We start from the raw sequence: 15,079 nt of genomic DNA on the forward strand, positions 1-15,079 counted from the left end.
CGCCGTCTCGCAGCCATTAGAGTTAGCGGGTGCAGAATAGGCATGAACGTCACAAAGCGCCCATGGAAGTCGAATCGGAAAATACTCTCTTCCCATTAGCACTGCCGTCCCATCCTGTTTCCGTGAACATTCAAAAACTTGCCAAAAATAACGACGCGTAAACCACCCGATTGACGGACTGAGAGGAAAAGTACCCGTAGCTGGATTACCGGTTGTGGTTTAAGGGGTATTCGGCCGGTTCCACTGCAGTCCAGCGCTCCGGGCCCGAACTAGAGGGACTAAAACCGGATTCGAAATGTTCTTTCCAACTCCTGCTCATTGTGATATTCGCATTTTGTGGGTGAATGGTGAATAGTTGGCTGCTTATTCTTCCCAGCTCGAACCCACCTCTTTCCAACTCTACGTGATTCTCAAGGTTTCGCTCCGCAGAACACATGAAGAATCATAATGATGAGGGAAGACAGAAGAAAGAAAGCGCTCAAGACTTCCACGCATTTCCTCGTCAAACTTTTTCGATGCGTCTGCGACTGCACCTGTCATCTGATTCTCCTGCGAGATGCAGTGAGTAAATGCGACATCATGTATCCGCCCTGCTCATGCGCCTGCAGAGCTAGACCGAAAACCAGGCGGCCGGTTACGTGCATCAGTCCAGCAGCAGCAGCAGCAGCAGTCGTGAAGCAATTGGACCGTTCTCCTTCACGTGTCTTTCTGTCTGTTGCTGAGACGTCGTCATGGATATCGATGCTCAGGAAACATGGCCGGCTGAGTTGCAGGTGTGTTGAGAAGAGAAGACGCTCAACACTGGTGCAGGCCTGCGCGGGGTTCGTCAGCGTCTTGCTTAGCTTCTGCTGCCAAGCTGCTGCCCCTCGGTTTCGGCTTACCGGCTGTGGACCCCCGCCCCAGCGCCAGCTCTGGAAGGGTAAGGTGCGGCTGAAAGGGACGAACGTCCAGTCGGTTTCCAGGGATCGCCAGGCCCTATTGCATCCACTTCCAGCATCCAAAATATTGTACCTTCACCCGAGTGCGCCGTTGCTAGCTTCACTCAGCAACTACCGGCTAGCCCGGAACAAGTTGCCCGTTTGAGGCCGTGGCTGGCGGTTTGGTTACACGTAAACTTTTCGGTCATTGGCAGAGTCATCATTCATCATGGTTGAACTGTAGTTTCTCGTATTCACAACTAGCCTCCTGTTTTCAAGTCGGACAATTGTCTCAACAACATCGGCCAATAACATGCGGAAGCTCACCGCAGCGGCCCCTGGTGCCTGGAAACCCCTCAACTGGGCAATATATTGAACCGACCCGAGAAGGAACTAACGATCCGCCCGTTTTGCAGCCGCGGCGGCGGTGGAGATAAGAAAGACTCTTTCTGCGTTGCCACCGCGCCGTCGCGTAAAGACAAATCGATCGGCAGACCGAAGCAGCTCACCAAAGCACGGCAAAGGCCGGTTCCTATTCTTAGGTTATCCGATCAGAAAACAGATTGCTAGAAGCAATAGAACTCTTGAGAAGTCGAATACTCTCTGCCCACGCCAGAGACAAAAGAAAAAAACCTGGAATCCTCTCGTCGCCGAGCGATATACCGATCGACCGATCGCTCCACCCGGTGGGCGCCTCCACGACCATGACATCAAATCGTCGTGGCCCATTCGCAAGCGATTACCAATTGGTCAAGTAGGAAGAACTTATTCCTGAAGCACAGTGGCTGCTGGGTCTCGTTTCGGAACCGACAAACTACTGAAGATACATAAATCAAGGCACCGATAAATTATTGCTCTATGGCTATGTGCGTAACAGTCGTTATGCTGCGCCAGGTTCGTAATGCGATTTCAAATCATTCGCCAAGAGCTGCTTCCGTCTTTCCCTGACTGCTATGCAGTTCTCAAATCGAACCCGTGTGAACATCGCTGGACGTAGCCAGTCAGCCAGCTTAACCCTCACTGAAGTCAGTGATCGATCCCCCGCGGTAGATCGAATCCCCTGCGCCAAACCCCCTCTCCTCTTCTGGAACCCCCCCCCCCGGCAAGGCTGGCTTGAACAGATTAGTTTCCAATCGTGTCTAATCTTCTCTCTACTCCCCCAAAAGCTGCTGCGCTCGGATACGCATCTTAGCCAACTTCAAGAGGCTGCTGCCGGTCACCTTCTTCTCCTCCTTTTCTCCATTCTCGCCCTCGTTCTCGGCGACCTGCAGCACCATCGCCGTTTTGATCAAGTTCTTGATCTCGCGCCCGTTGAGGTCCAGGCTCGCGAACTGATCGAGGTCCGCCTGCCCGACGTCAAAACGGTCCGCGCCCCCGTTGACGTCGACAAAGTTGCGCCAGACCTCGCGACGGGCCGTCTCGGTCAAGGGGTCGAACGGCAGCATCAGGTCGATGCGCGACTGGAAGGCCGCGTCGACGCTCTCCATGCGGTTCGTGGTCAGGAAGAGGATGCCCTGGTAGTGTTCGAGCTTTCGTAGGAAGACTGTCTTTCGTTAGTGACTGGGGCCTGAATGAAACAGCTATTGCTTTGGCTAAGTAGGCAAGTAGACTTACTGGATACCAGCTCGTTGCGCTGCAGCCCATCGAGCGAGCGTTTGGCCAGGAACACGTCGGCCTCGTCCAGGAGCATGACGGCGTTCCACAGGGCGCAGCACTGAAAGGCGGCGTCGAGCGCGGCCTCGACGGAGCGCGGGTTCGTGCTCAACTCGCCAGCGCTCACGGCGTAGAGGGGCACGCGGCACTCCTCGGCCACGGCCTCGGCCGTCATGGTCTTTCCCGTACCCGGGGGGCCGAAGGTTAATAAGATCATACCGCGGCCCTTGCCGGGGACCACGTCGACGTCGACGTTAGCCTTTTGCTTGTGTTTGATGGCCGTGAGGGTCATGTCCTTGATGCCGTCCGGCAGGACCAGCCGCTGGAAGATCTCGGGGCGCCACTCGATGTCCGTCAGCTCTTCGACGTAGAAATTGTCTTTGATGTGAAAGTAGCAGGGACGGGTCAGCAAACACAGTGTTCAGGTATTTTCGAGGGGCAGACTGTCTCAGGGCAGGGGCGATACTTACACCAGCTTCTGCTGTTCATGTCCATTCCCTTGACGTGTGTGTGGGTTGCCATGCATTGCTCATCGGTCAACGGAGGCTGGTCCACAGCGCTGCGCTTGATCGTGACATCTTGAGGTTCAAAGTCATCGGGATCATACGCCTCCCATCGACCTGGTGTATCGTGTAAGTCGTCAGTCGGAGGGTTTCCAAAGGCATGGCCTGCAGATGCTGCTGGTTGAGGATACGAAGACGTGTGATCGATTGGTCTCCAAGCCGGTTTGCTCCCTCTATGACACTCGTAAAAGGCTTGAGCATCAACTACGACTCTACCACGGACCTGCTGGTGGATGGTTAGCCAGAATTAGAAACATAGTATTACACGCGACAAGACGCTGGAAGCCATATCACTTACCGAAGCTCCCCCCTCGCCCGCAGATTTCCTTGCACCCCATTCGGGACGGCCGACCCCGTCGAAGTGCTTGAAGTGGTATCCGCGCAGTGCCTCAAACTGGCGGCCGCGAGCAACGAGATATTTAACGAGGGCGGCTTGGTCCTGGCGCCATTTAAGAGGACAAATGCCAAGAGACTCGAGGGGCACCTCTCCTTGATAGCCTCGGATCTGCCCTGTTGAGGGTCTGAACCCGAAATAGCGTCCGTTCCAGTCGATACTTTCGAGGCTAGCCACCCAACAGCCATCTTGCCGCTGGAAGTTGCGCAGGTAATGTGCGCAAGTGAAACCATCGCTTGACTTTGTGATCACGACCTCTCCAAGCGAAAAGACCAGGTCCAGCTTGTCGTAGGCAATGGTGCCCGTCTTGTAGAGTTTCGCCATGATCTTGCCCGAGGCGGCCATGGCCCCGTCAAAGACGTTGATGAGGATCGATGCGTCCTCGCGGCCCTCGTCGTCCTGAACCGTGTCGTGGTACTGGCGGAGAGCCTCCCAGCGATGGAGGATGGGCTTAAACGGCTTCTCCAACGTGAGGGACTCCTTGGTCGCGTCGATGTCGGGGTAGCCCTCCAGAACCACTCCAAGCGTCTTGAGAGGTCGGCCTCGGATGGTGATGGTTTGGGAACTCCACGCACCGTTGATGTCTAGCTTCTTGCGATGGATAATATTGTAGGTAGCCACGTCCTGTTCCAGGGCAGCCGACGCCTGATCCGGGTTCGGGTACTCGGACCAGTGGAACGCATCTTCCTGGCCGTACAAGTACTTCACTTGGGGGTGGATGAAGTCGGGTGTCGAGCTGCTGGACGGTGCTGAGCGTGCTGCAGGTGCTGGAACCATAGCACGAGAAAGACCTGACCAGTCATCCATCGTGCCGAATCTGACAATGACGCGTGTTTTTAGATATGTAAGATAGCCAAGACAGCAGTGAGTATGTGTGTGTATGTTGGTGAGGATGGATGGAGTAAGGATGGGAGATGTGTGGGTTTATATCCCCGAGCACAAATCAGCACTCGTTTCTCCTGATTTCGGTTGCCTCAGGGAATTTCCATGTAACGACCAATGCTTCACAGCTGCCCCAGAAACGGATAGGATTATCATGAGAACGGTCAAAGACGATGGCCAAAGGGATTGCCCCAGAAGTGCAGCAAGCATCAAAGGACTCAGAGCCTGAGAGAAAACGCTGCTGTGTGCTGCTTTGACCCCTGCAGAGGGAGTTCAGGGAGTGGTCTAGAAAGTCATTCGGCCTTGGAGAATACATGTTCGAACTTGCATCAGGTTTACATTTTTTTTTATTCCCCATCCCATGGAAGAGCCAGGGACTGTTTAGTAATGTAGAGGGAGATATTGTTCTTTGGTATCAGTTTTCTAAGCACACTCCTTCTTCGCTTTGAAGCTTCCAACCAGCAAACATGCCATAAGCATCTAGGCGCAAACAAACAACAGCATGAAACAACTAAGTACAGCTTTCAAGAAGGACCATTCTTTATGGCATAGAATGTTGTTGGTGTTAATGACTTAAAAATGCTGTGCTGTGCTGTTTGTCGTTGGTATTGCGTTTATCAACTTGCGACCGATCGAAGCCCTCCACATCTGGGATTTGAACTCCTACTGGATCCTGCCTCAACGTCCAGATGGATCATCAGACTTGAGCAGCTTTCCAAAGTCTCATGAGGAACATTACTATCTAATGACTTTTCTGATTAGGGATATGTCTATAACGCCTCGCTACTTGGTAATATGGCATTAGCAATACATGCTCGTGACAATAATATGTACAGACCGGCCACCTATCTAATAAGCCGTCTCTCTCGCATTAGAATGCATGGGCAGCCCCCTCCCTCCTTATATTCACTCTCCTAACTCCCGAAATATGTAACCAATTGCAATCTCAGTCGATGGGCAAGTACCCCAAATCCTTCCAATCCGCCCCATCAAACCGCACCTCGCGGACCTGCCCCGCGCCGCCGGCCTGGAAGTAGCAGCGGCTCATGTCGTACGCGCCCGCGATGCCGACGCCGGACCCGTCCCAGGCCCCGGGCGTCAGGCAGGCGATGTCGGTCCCCGCCTCGGCCCCCGCGAAGGCGGCGTAGTGCCGCCGCCCTTGCCAGCCGGACTTGTCGTTCTGCCAGAGCATCTGGATGGCCCCTTGCGCGTCCGCGTAGAGGATGTACGTGTTGACGAGGTGGTCCGGGTCGTCGCTCTTGGAGGACCGCGCCACGGTGAAGGAGGCGATGGGCGCGTCTTGCGGGATCGTGAGGCCTTTCAGGTTGTTGACGATGTCGCCTAAGAAAAGAAGGAGGGTCAGTCAATCAGCGACAAAGAGATACTGGGAAGGGGAAAGAGAAGGGAAGGAGAAGAAAAAGAATATACGCACCACTAGCCCAGGCAAACCCGGTGTTGTTTCCCTTCTGGTCCGCGAGGTAATTGTACACCTTCCCGTCGCCGCGGCGGTACACCAAGCCGCCAGCATCCAAGTACTTGGCCGCGGCGGGGATGACGACGAGGCCCGACCCGGGCGAGGCGCTGACGCCGACGTCGGTGCTGCTCTCCCAGACTATTTGGTTGCTTTCGTCGATGCCCATGTAGCGCGTCACCCGCAGCCGGCCCCCGACGTCCTGCGACAGCACGAACGGCCAGTAGGCGCCGAGCCGCGAGTTAGGGGCCGCCGTCTGGGGGTTGTTGTCGAGGGCGCCGCTCTTGCCGGTGGCCTTGACGTCGGCGGGGAAGATCTGCTCTCGGATCGTGGCGGCGTCGTCGAAGTAGTACAACTTCCACTCGCCCGCGTCGGCGTTCTCGACCGACGCCGCCGCCGCCAGCGACGTGTTGGGCCGCGCCTTGTACTCCATCTCGTCGAGCAGCGTCGGGGTGTCGTGCCACCCGGGCTCCATGCTCGAGCGGTTCGAGAAGCGCAACAGCTGGTCTGGACCCTGATAGAAGAGGCGGATGTGGTACGCGCTGTACTCGCGCCAGCCCGTCACGGCGAGGCGCGACCCGGGTCGGATGTTCTTCCGGGGCGTCGTGCTCTCGCCGCTGTTGCCGTTGCTGCTGCTGCTGCTGCCCGTCCCGACTTGTTCTTCTGATACGCTGCTGGCAGCACGGGCGGCGCGGCCCCCCAGCACTCCGCCCACCGCGGCGCCGGCGACGATGGCAACGGCCGCAATGGCGCCCAATATAATCCACAGGCGCCGGCGGTTTGGCCTTGCCGCCGCCGCCGGGGTGGCCTCGGCCGGCGGCCATCCTCTTTGATCAAAATTGTAAGTCATTTCCCCGGGGGACGTCGCCTCCAAGCCAGCGGACTCGGCATAGAGCTTGCCGGAAAAGTAACCACCACCCTCTTTGGCTGCCCCGGGGGCGGCCGCGACCTGCAAACCGGACGGGATCTCGTGCACGTCGGGGGAGATCTGCTTGGCGGTATCTTCAGCGTAGATGTCCCGTTGCAGACCGGTCTGGTCTGCGCGCGAGTCCAGCTCCAGGCCCGGCTGCTCATCATGGTGGCCGTTATACATGATGTTGTTGTTGCTCATGGCGGGCGGGGGCGTGCGCAGCGGGCGCAACAACAATAACAGTCAGTCGCAGCGACGAGGAGTAGGAACTGAGAAGCAGTGGCAATGGGATAGAGAAACGAATGGACAGAGAAAACAATGATAATAATCAGCGAGGGTGGGCGATCTTGGATAATCATATCCTTCCCGGCCCCCCACCCATACTTGCTTCTTCATGGTTGCTGGATCTCTTGAAGAAGCATCCACTCATGTTTACTCCTTCTGCTGGAGCTCTGGAAGAAGCCTCCACTCTTGTGCTTACTTCTTCTTCATTGCGGCTCCTCTAGGAGAGATTGCCTGTCAGACGGATAAGCAGGCCGGGCCAGGGGCTGAATTTGTAATACGAATATCATATGCAGATATATATCACAGTGCTAGTGCAGCCATTGCACTCAGTACGACACCAGCCTAAATGACGACTACCCTCGAAAATGCTTATACGGCCAAGGTTACATTGGAAATGCTTATACACCTTTAGATCTTGGAACCATCTCTCGATCACACTCGTAATCACCTTAGCTAGTCCCATGAGATGCCGTTATAGAAATCGTGGTAGGTTACAGTGAGGAAATGTGGACAGGCGGAGGATGGTCCGCAACTAATAGGGGGCGCTGTGCCTTGCTAGGCAAAAGCCCACCAATGGACCCATCAGCACACTTACATATCAACGGGAAGAACGGCTAGCGCCTGCGGAACATGGCCAATCGAAACCAATCGAGTACCACCTGCGGTAACTGCATACAGCCAAACCGCCTTGCCGTCTTGTGGGGTCGGGAGACAACGTCCCTTGTGTGAAAAGTCAGCTTACATACTTGGCTAACTTACTTGAGTTCATATACCGAGATCACGGCATGCAGGTTGCTTGGATTAGGTATCGTAGGGTTGCCAAGGTGCCTGCTCGCCTATAAAAAGCTTCTACGTGCAGCTTATTTGGACCCAGCTCTGTGTTCCCTGCATCGCCTGCACTTCACATCCGCCAATTATGATCCCCATGGCCGTGCAAGGTCGTGCGTGTATAGCCATGATTGGCTACCGGAGGTTTTCCCATTCGAAGATATCGATATCTGTGCCTTCTTGGCACTGCTCTTTGGTGGCCGACGACTTCGCTGGCCACGGCAATGCTGTGTAAGAACAGCCTGTCGCGCGCATGCCCGTTCAGCTCGCAGACATCCCAGTTCCAACGCTCCGCGCGACGAGGACATCCGCTGGACCAACGTCTCCTTGTACATCCTAGCGAGCGGCCGACCAACTCGCACCAGCTCCGCACTGCGGAAGGCGAAGCATGAGTTCAAGCAATGTATTCGTGGGTATATGTAGCGTAGCTTCGTGTGTTGTTCGGCCTCGTGTATTCAATCTCCCCTCCTCTTCGTCCTGTATGTTCTTCCCATTCCCCAGCATAACGATCCTCCTGTCCTAAGTATTTCAGTCTCGCTTCTTCCCCCACTTCTTCGCCTTCGTTTTCGAAGAGGGCGACTCCTCCAGACTGTTGTTCCCGCCCCCGAGGTGCTCGTCCGGCGTCGGCTGCCCGAGCGCCTGGTTGCCGAGCTCCTCGACAAAGTACCGGAGGAAGCTGCCCTTTTGCGGCACGCCCTGCTCCTCGGTCGCCTCGCCGGGGCGCATGGGCTCGCCGCCCGGGTGCGGGCCGTTCTGGCGCTCGTCGATGACGCGGTGGACGCGGCGCACGCCGGCGTGGAAGGAGGGGGATCTCAGGAGCTGTTGCGCATTGTCGGATTGTTAGTCTTGGTATTCAAGGCTTTCCGAGGTGGCCGGGTTGGTTTGTATTGTGTTGAGAGTCAAGTAGGGAGAGAAGAAATACTGACGGTTTCGACCATTCCATCCTGCATCCGATTGTCAGATTAGCGGCTAGATCTATCGCGCGGGGCTCCAGCTCTCACGGTGGGTACGGGACTTACCACTGGCACAGTAAAAGCTGCTGTGACCCAGTTCCAACGTCCTGCCATCTTATTTGTGCTGGTCGGATTGATTAATCAATGTATCGAAGTTGTTTTGTTTGTCGTCAACTCTGCATCCGACAGAGAGTTATCGATAGGGTATTTAAATTGGGAAGAAACGTAAATGCATTGATAGGAGTGAAGGCGGCGGTGCACATGACAACCATCAATTAATTGCCGAAGGTCGATGGCGAACTTTGGGGGCAGGCAGGCAGGTGGAATTGCTCCAGGTCCAATTGGAAGGAATCCATGACGTGGGGCAACTGCTGTCGTCTGGTGCGCTGGCCTGGCGCGTCCACAAACTCCACTATCTCAAACCCCTAAGTGATCCCGACTCTATTCTAGACGCTGCAGCAGCTGCAGCTGTGGCAGGCCTCCGATAACAGTCAACGGTACGCATCGCATTCTCAGGATTCCCTTCAATAGCGAAAAGGGCGGCATTGCATGATTCAATGTGAGGAGCCCCGTTCATTTGCTGTTGAGAATGGGTCGTCAACAATGTTCCGTCTCACATCCGAGAGTCGTCCACCAATCTCCCTCGTTCGGTCTGTATATCCCAAGACGAGGCCCTGGCCACTGTGGACTTTGTATCTACCTTTCTTGCCATCTCGCCTCGCCTTAAACCCCTTGGAGGCCTTGCTTAGCATCTTGGGTATGTGCATTCGTTCTTAACCATGCAAGATCCCGACCAGGACGTCGTCAAATGTGTAATGTACGTAGTAATGGCATATACTTGGTTCACTTTCAATTCCCCATGGAGGAAGTCACATCAGACATATCACAATGCACATTCGCGTCTAGGGTAGTCATTACTACTAACTTGCTGTCATTGATGCGGCGTAGTAAAGGACCAGTTATGCTGCTGCCAATCGAACCAGTTGGACGAGGCCCCGAAGTCGAGGCTCCCCTCGATGGCGGCGTCGACGGCGTCCAGGTCGAAGGACGGGTCCAGGTGCTCGAAGACGTTGTCATCGTAAAGAAACCCGGACGTCGGCGCCGCCCCCGCCGTTACCGTTGACGCCGCTGACGCCGTTGCCCCTATGGTTGTGCTGTCAGTAGCTGCGTTGTCGACATCCTCGTTGCTATTTCTGCTTGTGTCATTGTCAACGTTAACATCGGGCATGACACCGTCAGTCGTGGTGGTGGTGGCAGTGGCTGTTGCCGTGGCGGTGGTGGTAGCGCTGGCCTTGTCCATCTCCTGCAACACCTGCTCCGCCATGCCGGCCATGGTTCGCGCCGTCCAGGAGGTGCCGCCACCACCCAGCCGAGGATCGTCGCGCAGTAGCGCCGCCGCCGCGACGAAGGCCCGGCGGCCGCGGGCCCGGAAAAGGGGCACCTGGCTGTGCCGCATCTTGAGGTAGGCCACCCCCAGGGCCAGCGACACGGCATAGGGCAGTAGTGGCGTGCAAGAAAGCTTCAGAGCACAAGGTTGCTGCTTCTGGTTGCCGTTACCGCTCATCGGGTGAAAGTCGCTGTTGTTGCCGCCCACGATCTCGGTGATGCGGTCGGCCGAGTGCGAGCGCCGCCCATTGATAAGGCTGTGCGGGAAGAGCCCATTCCCGTCTGCCGGAAGTTTGCAGGATAGAATAGCAACGGAGTGGTAGAAAACCTCGAGAGTAGCTGCATACATAGAAAGATTAGCTGACAAGATGGGGGTCTAAAGTCGCGTACTGTACTGCAATAGAAAAGGTCGGTTGGTCGGTCACTCACCCAACAAGCCGCTCGGCACTTCCGTCGCACCCGCATCGATGATCATCTGCTCGAGGATGGGCAGGTCGACCATTAGCGGCTCCTCGACGCCCACCTTCTTGATGGGGCGGTACATGTCGATGACCTGGTCGAGCAGGCGCGCGATGCCCAGAAACACGCGGAAAGCGGGCGGCAACTGTCGTGACCGCGGACCCGGGTTCGTAGAGGAGGCTGCCCTTTCCCCGACGATCTTCTCCATGTCCCAGCCAATGTCGCGCTCATGCAAAATGCAAGCCCGCCCATAAAACGCGGCGGTCAGACGATCGAGCGCCCAGACGCAGCAGTACACGGTGCGGACCTCGGCGTAACCGTCGGGGTCGGCCTCCTCGTCGGGGCCGCCGATGTGGTGGCCCAGCGTCTGCAGGTGGTGCGAGGCGCGCGCGAACAGGAGGGCGGGCAGGTCCGCCTCCTCGGGGCTGCAGGGCTGCACGTACATGGACAAGACCAACAGCAGCCGCACCAGCAGCATCCGGTCCGTCACCAGCCCCGCGTCGAGCGTGGCGTGCACCGCCGACGTGAGGTTCGCGCGGAACTGCTGGGGGCTCAAGAGGGGGCCGTCGCGGCTCAGGCGGAGGTAGCCCGTCGCCTCGGGGTCGGCGGCGGCGGCGAGGCTGGCGACCTGGCGGACCAGGATCGACGAGGTGGGGTCGGAAGAGGGAGGCGCCGTTGATGTCGCGTCATGATGGGACAGGAGCGAGCTGATGGCGGGGAATAGGGGATCGAGCCTCTGGAGGTAGATGCGCTTCAAGACGGACCACTCGGGCTCGGGCGGCACGCAGGTTAGGCAGTGGGTCCGCACGTGCGCGACGACGAGATCATGGAGGATCTGGCCAGGTCCGGACCTAAGTACGCTGGTGACGGATGAAGACGACGACGCGGAGGCAGACGATGTTCTCGCATCGTCTTGGTTGGCAGGCTGCTTGGCATGCCAGACGCCTACTCCACCGCGGACCGAGAGATCACGGTTGGAGTGGGGGCTGGTCGCCTCGATCAGGAAATGCTCAGGGTTCAGGTCGCCGACGAACCGGGAAGGCCGCCGTTCCAGGTCCGGCGGCGAAGGCAGCGAGGATCGCCCCGATGATTCCCTTGCCACCGTCGCCGTGACCGCGCCGCTTGGCACCGCCGGCGATGAAGTCGGGTGCTGCGGAGCCACCGTCTTCACCTCTTCCGTCTGTTCATGGGTACATCGCTTCTGCGGGACGGTGGCGGCGAGTCAGTATGTATGTGTACAGGCATTTGTCTCATCTCGACGGGGACGTGATGGAACCAACCTTGCGCCTCCGACATGCGACACAGGCCTGAGCGACTTGCTTCCGCTTCAGTGGCAGGCCGCTCGGGTCGGAATCGACGAATTTGACCATGCCGACAGGGCGGTCGCCTACCCCCGGGTAACCTGGCCCCAGACTTGTACTACCCATTCAAGGCTGATTGTGGTCCGGCCGGAGGGTCGGGGTGGGAAAAAAGAAAAAAAGCAAAGCAGCAAACGTAGGAACGAATTCCTTGGCGAAGTGTCGGTCCAGCCAAAGAGAGTCCTCTGGTCTTCTTCCAATGGGGATCTGCAAAGCTCGTATGACAACGAGGGACCGCCAAAAGGGATTTCGGATCACAGCAACTTCAAAAGCCAGCCGAGTTTCAGCTTCTCCCGAGTACTTGTTACTCGTCGCGGAACAGTTCGCCGAGCCCACTCACCGCGCGCGACGATGATGGGGACCTCGTGTTTTCTGGTGGTTTTTTCTGGGCCGCCGGTCGAGCGGACTGGCCCAAAACGGCAGCCCCGCCCTAACACCCTTCTTTTCTGGCTTTAGCTTCAGCAACCAAACACTCGATAGTGTAACATGACCATCATTGCTGACGACATAATGGAAAATGAAACCGCCGCGGGACTTTTTACCCCGCGATTTCTTTCGCGAAATTGACTATGGGGATATTCCCCAGAAGATCAGCATGTCGGTTCCGAGAGGGAGAATACATCCAATGGCGAAGGGGGCTACTATGCGGTGTTTCCTTGTTCTGCGACTCCGGTGCACACTCCGTAGGCCAATGAAGCTCTCTCGACTTACACCATCTCACAGGAGGGGAGCCCTCCAGGTATTAAAGAATGCAAGGGAACTGTTGAACCGCGAGACTGTCACATTCTTTCGTAGACTTGTGTAACCAACCTCATAATACATACATATACACCCAAGATGCAGAGATCACTACATAAGTTACGACCTGTCGTCGTCGCAAGCCAAGCACGTACGATAGCCATGTCGGCCACCCAGACCCAGACTTCCACAGCACCCCCTGCCAGTAAGCGCGAAGGCGACATCTCCGACTCCTTCGTCTCCCTATCCCAAACCAAGAGGCCGCCCCTGCCCCAGCGGTTCCTCGAGCTGAAGCAATCTCTGGTCCGCGGCCGCGAAGATGCCATCATCGCGAGCTGGGGCCGCTTATTGCGCCGACTGAGGACCGAAAACGACTTGGTGGCGGCCAAGGGACCTGGCGTCGTCCCTGTATTGCAATTCAATGGCCTCGAGGAGCAGCTCCCCTCCTTCCGCGACGAGCTCCAGAAGCGCGGCGTCGCCGTCGTCAAGGGTGTCATCCCCCACGACGAGGCGCGCGCGTATAAGAGCGAGATTGAGGGGTACGTGAGGCAGAACCCGTCTACCCGAGGTACGTATCTGCTTATTTAGCCTTACCAAACTCGGCATTTTTCCTCATCCAGCCGCATATCTCACAGAAGGATGGGTGTTTCTTCCTTCGCATGGCTGACATGAAGACCTCCCCAACAGCCTTCCCGCCAGAAGACCCCCAAGTCTACGAACTGTACTGGTCCAGCCCCCAAGTCAAAGTCCGGGCCCACCCCAACTTCCTCAAAGCCCAGACCCTGCTCATGCAGAACCTATGGCACACCTCCACCTCCCCCGAAACCGCCCAGGTCTCCACGTCGCAGCCCCTAGCGTACGCGGACCGCCTGCGGATCCGGCAGCCGGGCGACGCCCGGTTCGCCCTGGGCCCGCACATGGACGGCGGCAGCGTGGAGCGCTGGGAGCGCCACGGCTACGGCCTGGGCGGCGTCTACGACGATATCTTCGCGGGCCGCTGGGAGGACTACGACCCCTGGGACGCCGGCGCCCGCGTCGCCGCCGTCAACGACAACTACAACGGCCTGGGCGCCTGCTCCATGTTCCGCATGTTCCAGGGCTGGCTGAGCATGAGCCGCACGGGGCCACGCGAGGGCACGCTCATGGTGAACCCGCTGCTGCGGCTGGCGACGGCGTACATGCTGCTGCGGCCCTTCTTCGAGCCGGTATCGGCGAACAAGGATGAAAGGGGGTACCTCGACGAGGAGAACTGGCGCTTCTGCGGTGACGGCATGACCAGCGCGATACAGGGCGCCGAGCCCGGGTTCGGCCAGGAGCTGAGCGCGGCGCTGCATCCGCATCTGGACCTGGATCGGACCATGGTACACATGCCGCCGGTGGAGCCGGGCGATTTCGTGGTCTGGCACTGCGACAGTGAGTATTCTGCCCTCTTCACAGTGATTTCAATAATACGATCCGCGATTACTGACGTATAAACCACTGCCTAGCCATCCACGCCGTCGACAAAGTCCACGCCGGCCCCTCCGACTCCAGCGTGCTCTACATCCCCATCTGCCCCATCACCGAAATCAACGCCAAGTACCTCGCCCGCCAGCGCCAGGCCTTCCTCGACGGCACGCCCGGTCCCGACTTCCCGGGCGGCGCGGGCGAGAGCGAGCACGTCGGCCGGCCCACCGTCGACTTCCTCCGGCGGTACGCGGGCGGCCGCCCCGAGGGGCTGCGGGCCATGGGCTTGGAGAAGCTCGAGGCGCATCCCCGGGACCCCGCCGGTGCCCAGCAAGTCACGGAGCAGGCGAACCAGATCTTGGGGCTGTGAAGCTACTTACCATGTTTCGATTCCTTGATTGGTTTCAAGTAAGAGCAAGCTGGCTCGGGGCTCCAGCTCTTGTTTTCGACTATCGCTACCACCTGGAGAAGCCTGCGTGAAGGAATTTCCGCACCATGAGACCGAAGAGGCACCCCAAGTAGCGCGATTTCCAACGCTTGATCCTTTCTTCTCGTACTCAATGGAAAACGCGGTCGTCTACCGCAACCGAGTAATCGACAATCACCAGCCAAGACTGGAAAGCGACCACTGGAATGAACAGTACGTTCTCTCTTAACATCACTGGCTATTCCTTGGTTATTTCAAGTACTCCTGGTTAGGCCTGGGAAATCCCGCGACTATTACACTTGCTTCCGGTCACACCAGGGGAGTCCTCTGCTGTAGTGTTCGGCCAAATCGAATACTGGCTTCTCGGGATGCCAAAGACTACCCGAAACTTCACGGAGCAGACGGACCA

At 57.5% G+C, this 15,079-nt stretch overlaps 5 protein-coding genes across 5 annotated transcripts; 1 reads left to right on the forward strand and 4 right to left on the reverse strand.

Annotated features, from left to right (window-relative positions):
• Positions 1-2,068: 2,068 nt before the first annotated feature.
• Positions 2,069-4,334, reverse strand: PG985_007677 (uncharacterized protein; the record flags this gene model as incomplete). Its single annotated transcript, XM_066827445.1, has 4 exons — positions 2,069-2,460; positions 2,532-2,948; positions 3,041-3,356; positions 3,432-4,334. 4 exons carry the CDS (start codon positions 4,332-4,334, stop codon positions 2,069-2,071), a joined length of 2,028 nt encoding a protein of 675 aa, XP_066685120.1.
• A 1,021-nt stretch (positions 4,335-5,355) lies between these two features.
• On the reverse strand, positions 5,356-6,991 carry PG985_007678 (uncharacterized protein; the record flags this gene model as incomplete). Its single annotated transcript, XM_066827446.1, has 2 exons — positions 5,356-5,750; positions 5,842-6,991. 2 exons carry the CDS (start codon positions 6,989-6,991, stop codon positions 5,356-5,358), a joined length of 1,545 nt encoding a protein of 514 aa, XP_066685121.1.
• Positions 6,992-8,431: 1,440 nt separating this feature from the next.
• On the reverse strand, positions 8,432-8,970 carry PG985_007679 (uncharacterized protein; the record flags this gene model as incomplete). Its single annotated transcript, XM_066827447.1, has 2 exons — positions 8,432-8,722; positions 8,923-8,970. The coding sequence occupies 2 exons, from the start codon at positions 8,968-8,970 to the stop codon at positions 8,432-8,434; spliced, it is 339 nt and encodes a 112-aa protein (XP_066685122.1).
• Positions 8,971-9,787: 817 nt separating this feature from the next.
• Positions 9,788-12,071, reverse strand: PG985_007680 (uncharacterized protein; the record flags this gene model as incomplete). Its single annotated transcript, XM_066827448.1, has 3 exons — positions 9,788-10,581; positions 10,672-11,902; positions 11,982-12,071. The coding sequence occupies 3 exons, from the start codon at positions 12,069-12,071 to the stop codon at positions 9,788-9,790; spliced, it is 2,115 nt and encodes a 704-aa protein (XP_066685123.1).
• Positions 12,072-12,896: 825 nt separating this feature from the next.
• PG985_007681 (uncharacterized protein) lies at positions 12,897-14,613 on the forward strand (the record flags this gene model as incomplete). Its single annotated transcript, XM_066827449.1, has 3 exons — positions 12,897-13,365; positions 13,485-14,210; positions 14,285-14,613. The coding sequence occupies 3 exons, from the start codon at positions 12,897-12,899 to the stop codon at positions 14,611-14,613; spliced, it is 1,524 nt and encodes a 507-aa protein (XP_066685124.1).
• Between the last annotated feature and the right edge of the window lie 466 nt (positions 14,614-15,079).

This window comes from Apiospora marii, assembly GCF_038362585.1.
Source record: "Apiospora marii strain CBS 49790 chromosome Unknown utg000004l_segment0_segment1, whole genome shotgun sequence".
Lineage (NCBI taxonomy): Eukaryota > Fungi > Ascomycota > Sordariomycetes > Amphisphaeriales > Apiosporaceae > Apiospora > Apiospora marii.